General features: G+C 52.3%; 1 protein-coding gene across 4 annotated transcripts in view; it reads right to left on the bottom strand.

Moving 5' to 3' along the window:
* The window catches only part of COL5A3 (collagen, type V, alpha 3), a 38,041-nt gene that overhangs the window by 11,997 nt on the left and 18,131 nt on the right, over nucleotides 1-7,913 (bottom strand). For all 4 annotated transcript variants that reach the window (XM_012729555.1, XM_012729556.1, XM_012729557.1 and 1 more), the window contains 15 exons: nucleotides 7,553-7,606; nucleotides 5,783-5,836; nucleotides 4,442-4,486; nucleotides 4,151-4,204; nucleotides 3,989-4,033; nucleotides 3,546-3,599; nucleotides 3,394-3,447; nucleotides 3,248-3,301; nucleotides 3,010-3,117; nucleotides 2,758-2,847; nucleotides 2,460-2,513; nucleotides 1,657-1,764; nucleotides 1,442-1,549; nucleotides 1,296-1,349; nucleotides 799-852 (listed from right to left, as the gene is read on the bottom strand). In XM_012729555.1, the coding sequence (XP_012585009.1) occupies nucleotides 799-852; nucleotides 1,296-1,349; nucleotides 1,442-1,549; nucleotides 1,657-1,764; nucleotides 2,460-2,513; nucleotides 2,758-2,847; nucleotides 3,010-3,117; nucleotides 3,248-3,301; nucleotides 3,394-3,447; nucleotides 3,546-3,599; nucleotides 3,989-4,033; nucleotides 4,151-4,204; nucleotides 4,442-4,486; nucleotides 5,783-5,836; nucleotides 7,553-7,606 (990 nt within the window). The remainder of the gene's footprint in view (nucleotides 1-798; nucleotides 853-1,295; nucleotides 1,350-1,441; nucleotides 1,550-1,656; nucleotides 1,765-2,459; nucleotides 2,514-2,757; nucleotides 2,848-3,009; nucleotides 3,118-3,247; nucleotides 3,302-3,393; nucleotides 3,448-3,545; nucleotides 3,600-3,988; nucleotides 4,034-4,150; nucleotides 4,205-4,441; nucleotides 4,487-5,782; nucleotides 5,837-7,552; nucleotides 7,607-7,913) is intronic.

Raw genomic sequence — 7,913 nt, 5'->3', positions numbered from 1 at the left:
ATATACACAATGGAATATTACTCAACAACCAAAAAAAAAAAAAATAAACACATGCCTTTTGCAGCTACATGGATGGAGTGCTTAGTGAGATAAGCCAGAAAGAAAAAGAAAAATGCCAGATGGTTTCGCTCATAGCAGGAGTATAATCGACCAGGTGAGAAAATAATAATAAGAATGAACAGCCATATACCAGAGACATTTTGTGGGGGTGGAGTGGGAATGGGATGAAAAACAGTGGGGGGAGGGAAGTGCGCTGGACTATGGTGATGGCACGTGGGTGACTTGGTGATGGGAAATACACAGGGATTACAATTGAGATGAAAATAAAATGTACTAAAGGATGTAAAAATAAACTATATTATTTTTAAAAACACACCAAAAAGATTTGGGGTGACATTGGGTAGAAAGATGGAGGTTGAGGTGGGGGTCATGAGAGGGTTCAGATGGGGATGACAAATACTTTAGGGCTGGGTTTGAGGTTAGGGTCAAGGTGAGATTCAGAGTTTGAGCTCCGGATCAAGATCAGGGCTGGGGCTCAGGGTAGAATGGTCAAGGTCTGGCTAATGTGAGATTTGAAGATATGGTTTGAGATGGGATTGAGGTTGATGTCATGAACTGAGTTAAGAACCGTGAGAGACTTCAGGGTTGAGTTGCAGTTGGGTTGCGTCAGATTCAGGGGTGAGTTCATGTTGGGTCTGGTGTGGAGGGAGAGGGCTGAGGTCAGATCTAGTCAGAGTGTGGGACACTGTCTCTTCCCTCAAGGGCCCAGAGGTCAGTCACAGGGCTGGGAGCACTCACCGGGGAGCCTGGGTGCCCCACAGGCCCCTGTACGCCAGTTGGTCCAGGTGGGCCCTGGGAAGGGGAACAGAATTGAAAAACCCTCAGACTCAAACTGGTGGGGAAGAGAACTAAAGGGTCATTTTCTGACCCCACACCAGGAATCAAGAGCCGCCTCTCCCCCAACCCCCCAGTCCTGCCTTCCCAGCCACCACTGAAGGAGCCTGACCCTCCGGCACCCAGATCAGGGCTGAGCTGGCTTGTGATGTGAAAGTGAGGCCTCCAGGCCATGCAGAGCTGTGGGCAGAGAGAAGGCTGTGCCACAGGAAGGGGAGACAGGGAGACAGATGGTCCCCTGGGGCCCCGCAACTCAGCAATTAGCCTCCTTATCCCAAGTAGATTTTGTCACTGGCAGTTGTCAAAACTGAGATCAAGAGGGCCAGAAGTTTTGTTGCTTTCCCCCAGCCATCTACCACCCCCTCTCTCCCTCCCAGGCACCCCCCTTTCCCAGCACTCACCGCATCCCCCTTATCACCTTTGCTCCCCTTGTGACCAGGGGTTCCCACTTCTCCCTGCAGAAGGAATAGGATGAAAGAGGACCAGCAAAGCCGTCACCCCTCCCCCCCAAGGCCCTCTCTCCTCCCTTCTCTCTGTGAACTCTCACCTTGTCACCCTCCTCTCCAGAAGGCCCAGTAGCTCCAGGGGGTCCAGGTAGGCCCAGGGGCCCTGGGATCCCATCTTTTCCAGTGGGGCCAGGGGAGCCACGTTCACCCTGCCAGGGAGAGTGGAGGATATTAAGGGATAGGGCAGAGTGGGGTGCTGCTATGTGGGAGGGCAGGAACCTGAGGATGCCTGAGGAACAGGGAGTCAGACACTTACTGGAAACCCCTTTTCGCCTGCAGGGCCCACAGGGCCTTGGCCTCCACTTTGACCAGGAAGCCCAATGCTTCCTGCTGGACCCACAGGACCACGCTCCCCAGGGGAGCCCTGAAAAGGAATGGAAAGTCGGGAGTAAACAACAATCCTAACTCATGTACAGGGGACTTCAAACTACTGAACTCAGGCCCTGAGCCAGCAGCCATGCCTGAGTCTGGTCTGGTCCCTCTTCTGCTCAGAACCCTCCATGGCTCCTATCTGGCTCAGGGAAAGCCAGTCCTGCACATCCTTCCCCCAGCCACTCTCCTGCCCTCGCCTCCTTCCTCGCTCCCTGTTCAGCAGCTGCCAGGCCTCAGGGCCTTAAGCATGCTCCCCCCTCTCCTGGGCCTGTCCCCAGAGAGCCACAGCCTGCTCCTTAAGGTCCTGATGCAAATGCCACCTCAGGAAAGCCTCTGCTGACCAGCCTGTCTCAACTCTTCTTCCCAAACTTGCCCTTTTCTGGGTTGTTGTGCTGCCTGGCACTCACCAGCTCTTGGCCCACCTGAACATCCGCTCCAGGAGAAAGCAGGGCTTCTGTGCCTATGTCTGGCACATGAGCTAAGTATGTGTCATGAGGACCTTCTCACTGACATTTGCCACCCTAAACAGGTGACACTACGCACAGGTGAGGAAACTGAGGCTCTCCGAGTGAGTGGGTCAGTGAGAAGCAGAGATCCATGTGACTCCCCAAACATCAGACCCAATCATGACAACCTGAGTTCCCTCCACCCTTCCCCCCCCCACCCAGCAGATGAGGTCACACTTACGTTGGCCCCGATGGGGCCTGGAGGGCCCTTGTCACCCTTCAAACCAGTAGGTCCCTAAGGGAGGAGATGACTCACAGTCAAGGCCCAAGAGTGCCTCCTTCACTCTGGGGGTCTCACATCTCCACCCCCTGCCTAGGCACTGAGGTGCAGGGGTCTGTCACCCGGGGTCACTCCAGGGGCCACCCTGTACTTCCTAGGTACCCCAGGATGCCATCACCATGCCCCACCCTGAGCTCCCCCTTTCTTCTCTGCTTCACAGCCCAGCAGTCACAGGCAGGAGGGAGTCAACTGTACTTACCAGGTCCCCGCGGGCTCCGAGAGGGCCAGGGAAGCCCCTAGGGCCAGGCGGCCCTTCCTTTCCGAGGGGTCCCGGTGGCCCCAGGTCCCCCTGCAGTAGTTTGGAAGAGAGAGGTCAGGTTCCCAAGCAGGGGTGTCTACCCCTCAGTCTGTGAGTCTGGTGACCTCCTCCACGAGGGCTGATTGTGAGCTATGAGGTAGCATGAAACCACTAGGAACATTTGGGGTTACATCCTCCAAGAAGCAGGCTCACCTTGGTGCCCTCACTGCCTTCCAGGCCTGGTAGACCTTGTTCACCAGGTGGTCCAGGGGACCCTGGGGGTCCCCTCTCACCCAGAGGCCCTGTTTCTCCTGTCTTTCCCTGGAAAGGAAGAAGGCTCATCGTGAATGGAGATGGCCTGGGGTGGGGTTTGGTATCTGAGATCCACCTTCCCCCCAAGGATCCTCCAACTGCTGCAAAACTGGGGACACCTGTAGAAGTGCATTCTAACCTGAGGACCCACGACACCAGCTGGTCCAGGTGGGCCTGTCTGACCTTGGAAGCCCTGAGAAGGAAATAAAATAGGGGTGTTGCATGGGAGGGGAAAGTTAAGAGCTTAATAGGATCAGGGATCAGAAGTCAAGGGGTTACACTCACCAGTTCTCCTCTCTGTCCAGGGTGTCCCATACGCCCGTCCTTCCCTTGGGGACCCTGGAGGACAAGGTGGGAGAGAGTTGAGACACAAATAAGGACTCTCCCCTGCGAGACACCCCCTCCCACCTGTTCCCAGTCAAGGCGAGCTCACTTACGGGGGGACCCTTTGGCCCAGGGAATCCAGGAGAGCCTTGTAGACCTGGGAGGCCCTGAAACGGAACCACAAGTCCTCATCTCACCCCTCCTGCTGGACCCTCCCCAGCCCACACAGCAGCTGCATCCTGGGTACCCGGAATGCAATGCAGGCCCAGCGCTGCCCGCAGTCCTCCAGCACCAGGTCACTCATTCACCACTGCAGTCTGCTGGGCTGGGGACTGTGGTTATAGTCATTGATAGGGAGAAAGCTGCGAGCCAGAGAGGTAAGGGACTTTCCCAAGGTCACACAGCAGGTGAGTAGCAGAGCGAGGAGTTAAACTCATGTCCCTCTGACCTCAAAGGCTATGCTCTTTTCACATTCTGCATTGTTATGTATCTCCACCGCTGGAATTGCCCCCCACCCCCACTCGACACACATACACACACACACACACACACTCACCTTTTCTCCAGGGACCCCAGGGGCCCCATCCTGACCCACATCGCCCTAGGACAGAATGGGTGAGACTCAGGTTGGGAACAACACAACTAGAAGGGACTGGGAGGAGCACAGTGAGCCCAGAACAGAGGGTCTATGTGGGGGTCCTGACCACCCACCCCATACCTTGGGACCTGGTTGTCCAGTAGCACCCAATTGCCCCTTTTCTCCACGAGACCCCTAAACAGAAAAGAAGCAAAGATTAAAAGTGAGAAGGTAGGAGATTAAGACCAAGTCTTCTGGGTCCCCTCCCTCCCCGAGACCCCTCCATGAGCCCCCGCCACAACCCCCTCTTCTGGCCTGCCAAAATACAGATTTAACCCAAACCCTCTTTCCTGGCCCCTCAAGACCTCCCCACTACCTCCCCTTCACAGCCCCCAGTGGCTAGTAGGGTGGGGCAGCTCTTTTGGTTCTTACTGGTGGTCCCCGCTCTCCTTCCAGACCTGGTTGGCCCGCCTTCCCCTGAAATATAAATCAGGTGAGGGGGAGGCAAAAGCACTATGCTGAAAGGTAGGACACAGACACACAGAGGCGCCGGGTCAGGACCCAGAAGGACACCTGGGTGCACTTATGCCCAAGTCTCTCTCTCACACGCACGCACAGCCTGCACACAGAAGGTCACACAGGCCACAGACACGGAGTGGGCACTTAGCTGCGCCAAGCGAGCTCGCTGCCCCAGGCACCCACTTACGAGAGCGCGGCAAGCGGGCGCCCCTGTGCCTGCAGGGTGTCCCATGTTGCCCAGAGAGGCATGGGTCACGTGAGGACACACTTCCCACAGCACAGCAGGACACGCAGGCCCCCACTTTTGAAAGCTCCCACCATGCCACTTGGCTTTTACGAAAGACCGAGGCAGCACCTGTCTTCACTAATAGAAAGAATTCCTCAGGGGATTTTCGCTTTTATGACAAAAGAAGAGAAGGAGGTACAGCACAGCGTCTGTTTTGCAGTGAAGCGTCATGAGGCAGGGACCCGGAGGGGTCTCGGCAAGGCCCCCTGCCCTGACCTCCATTGCACGGGCTGTGCACAGGTCCTCAAGTAGTCACTCTCCTCAATGTCACCTCCTTAGAGGGTCCATGAGGGAAGGGGGTCCCACTGACAGTGAGTGAAACCCCATTCAAGGAGCTGCTTTTGCTGAGTCTTTCACTTAAAGCTGCAGTTTCCAAGATGCTATGGATGACATCAAGTGCAAATTTAGTGTATTCACCACAGCATCCCTGCTTTTACTATATGTTAGGATGCTTTTAAATTTATTGTATTACTGTCATGATGTGATGGCTTATATTTTGGGTATAGGAACATTCAAAAAATCTATATGTAAATGAATGATTTTATTACTTCACTTAACACCATTTCAACTTGTGAGAGGTTTCACAGGAAGCCTTCTTTCAGATAGCAGGGGAAACCTGAACATACATGATGTGCATCATACAATATGCACTTACACCATTACATGCAAGCAGACTATAGTACTTGCTACAGGCACACACACAGCAAAGCGATTCACGCATGCAAAAACAGCTGCGCAGAAACACATGCATGGGTGCCCACACTGTTCCACACACATGTCCATCTACCTCACATGCCATGGACACACATTGCACATGCAAGTTCATGCCTTTGTAACCATCACAGGCCCATGGGCTGCACCACCCAGACCCCATGCATGCAAATGCATCCAGGCACAGACCCGGACACAGTCATGCAGGTCACAAGGGGAAGCCCCTCCCTCTCCCTGACCCCTAGATCACTACTCACCCGCCTCCCTTTCTCGCCTAATGGTCCCAGGGCCCCTGGGAAGCCAATAGATCCCTGGATGGAAAGGATAAGAGAGAGAAGATGAGAGCAAGGAATGGGTAGTGGGTGAAGTTGGCCCTTCACCCCACTAGGTCACCACATCCTTAAGCCTTTCTAGGCCAATGGGTCCAGAAACTTCTTTGCCCTTCCAGCCCCAACCTCCACTAAGCAGTCAGTCCTCTGCCTCCCTCTCCCCGGTTGCCCTCCCTGGTCACTCCACTCCAGTCACACTGACCTCCCCAATGCCACTCTGACATCTCAAAATGCTCCTGCCCCAGGCCTTTGCATTAAGTGCTCCTTTTACCTAAAATGTTCTTCTCTCAGGTTCCCACACAGCAGTGACTCCTCATCGCTGAGATCTCTTTCAGATGTCACCTCTAAGCAAGGCCTTCTGCCACCACTCTGATCACCAAGTTCTCCAAGTCACTATCACATTACATTATATAAGACATATTTTGTCTCCCTCATAATCGTATTGAAATGACCTTCCTATTCACTTGTTTGCGTACTCAGCGTCTCTCCCTTCTCGGCTACAGCACTTGGGTCTTACTCCCCATGCCTGGAGCAGGTGGGTGTTCCACCAACATTTGTGACTATCCTGCCCATCTTGGAGACATCCTCCCTCCAACTGGAGAAAGACAGGATCTGTGAGCCCCTCCGAGCCACTCTGTACAGGCTGAGTCCAGATCAATACATTTCTGTTACTTAAGAGGTGGCCTAAAAGATACTTTTGTTATAGCAACCCAAACTGACCAGACACTGACCTCACCTTCCCTGACGTGCCACAGCTCTTGTAGTCATTGCCCAATGCCCTACACACACTGACTGCACTGAGCAGGTGGTTTTGCTCATGGCTTCTGTGAACATCCCCCAGTTCTCCCAGTTGTGTACTAGTCTTATTACAAATTTTAGAGTTTATTCCCAAAGCTCTTTATATCTGTTGCCCTTGCTACTAGAGTCATGTGATTGACTCTAGGAAAACCTAAATGAAGTGCGAGACTCCATTTAAAGGCAGGTCACTAAAAAAAAAATCACTGTCAAATTAGGTGTGGGCAAGGGAACTGTGCCTGCTGGGATGGACAAAACAAAAGACTCTGAGGATTCTACATGCAGATCTCTTCCCACATGTCTTTGCATTGCTGCTCCACTTATAAAAAAATCTATCTCCCCTTATAAACAAAAAATCATCAGTCTTGTAATATAGGCCTGGATTTGGCAGAAAGAAACATCTAATCAGTAGCCTCACCCATCAAACTGGCAAACAAATGTACATTTTTATATAGGTACATCATTTTGCATAATTCCATTTTCTTAGGAATTATAACTAATTCAAGGTAGGTAGACAGACAGACAGACAGACAGATAGATTTGTGATTCTCCTCTTTCCTGAACTGACCTCAATCATGAAATAAGAAGAATCTTGGGGTTTTATTATTGTCAAAATCATCAACAATATTATAATCAAATGAGGTTGGTACCAATGATGAAGTCTCATTTTGCAATTGAAAAAATGGACTCACAAGAACTGCCTTAGCTGATTTAGTAAGAAAAGAGTGATTTCCCTGAGGTCACAGAGCACTAAGAGCACGTTGAGTCCAGGTCTGAGCTTAAATTGTATCTCAGTTAGCCATGGGATGGACACCTCACCCACACAAACCATAGGCTGACCCCCCAGATGTGAGTCAGTCTCTGAACCCTGCCCTTGCCACCCCCAGGCCTCTGGCTTCCTACCTTAGGACCCGGACGTCCTGGGTAACCTGGGAGACCAGGCACACCAAGCTTGCCCTGCAGAAAGATTGTGGGACAAAGGTCAGAAATTGCAAACTGGAGATCAGAGGGGAAGGTGAGGGTGGCTGAGACACAGGAGGCGCAGGGTGGGGTCCAGGGGAGCATGGCTGCAAGTCCCAGGACTTCTGTCTGCCATAGTCTGTCCTTGGTCAGTTCATAGACCTGTTCAAATCTCAGTTTCTTTGTTCATAAAATGAGGGTTAAAATAATGTTTGTTGCATTGGAAAAACATGGAAGCAGCCCAAATGCCCAAAAGTAGATGACTGGATTAGAAAGATGTGGTACATATATACAATGGAATATT

This window comes from Condylura cristata, unplaced genomic scaffold, assembly GCF_000260355.1.
Source record: "Condylura cristata isolate star-nosed mole 26May11 unplaced genomic scaffold, ConCri1.0 scaffold00025, whole genome shotgun sequence".
Lineage (NCBI taxonomy): Eukaryota > Metazoa > Chordata > Mammalia > Eulipotyphla > Talpidae > Condylura > Condylura cristata.
Note: the sequence above shows the minus strand (reverse complement) of the source record. Positions and strands in the feature narration are given on the sequence as shown.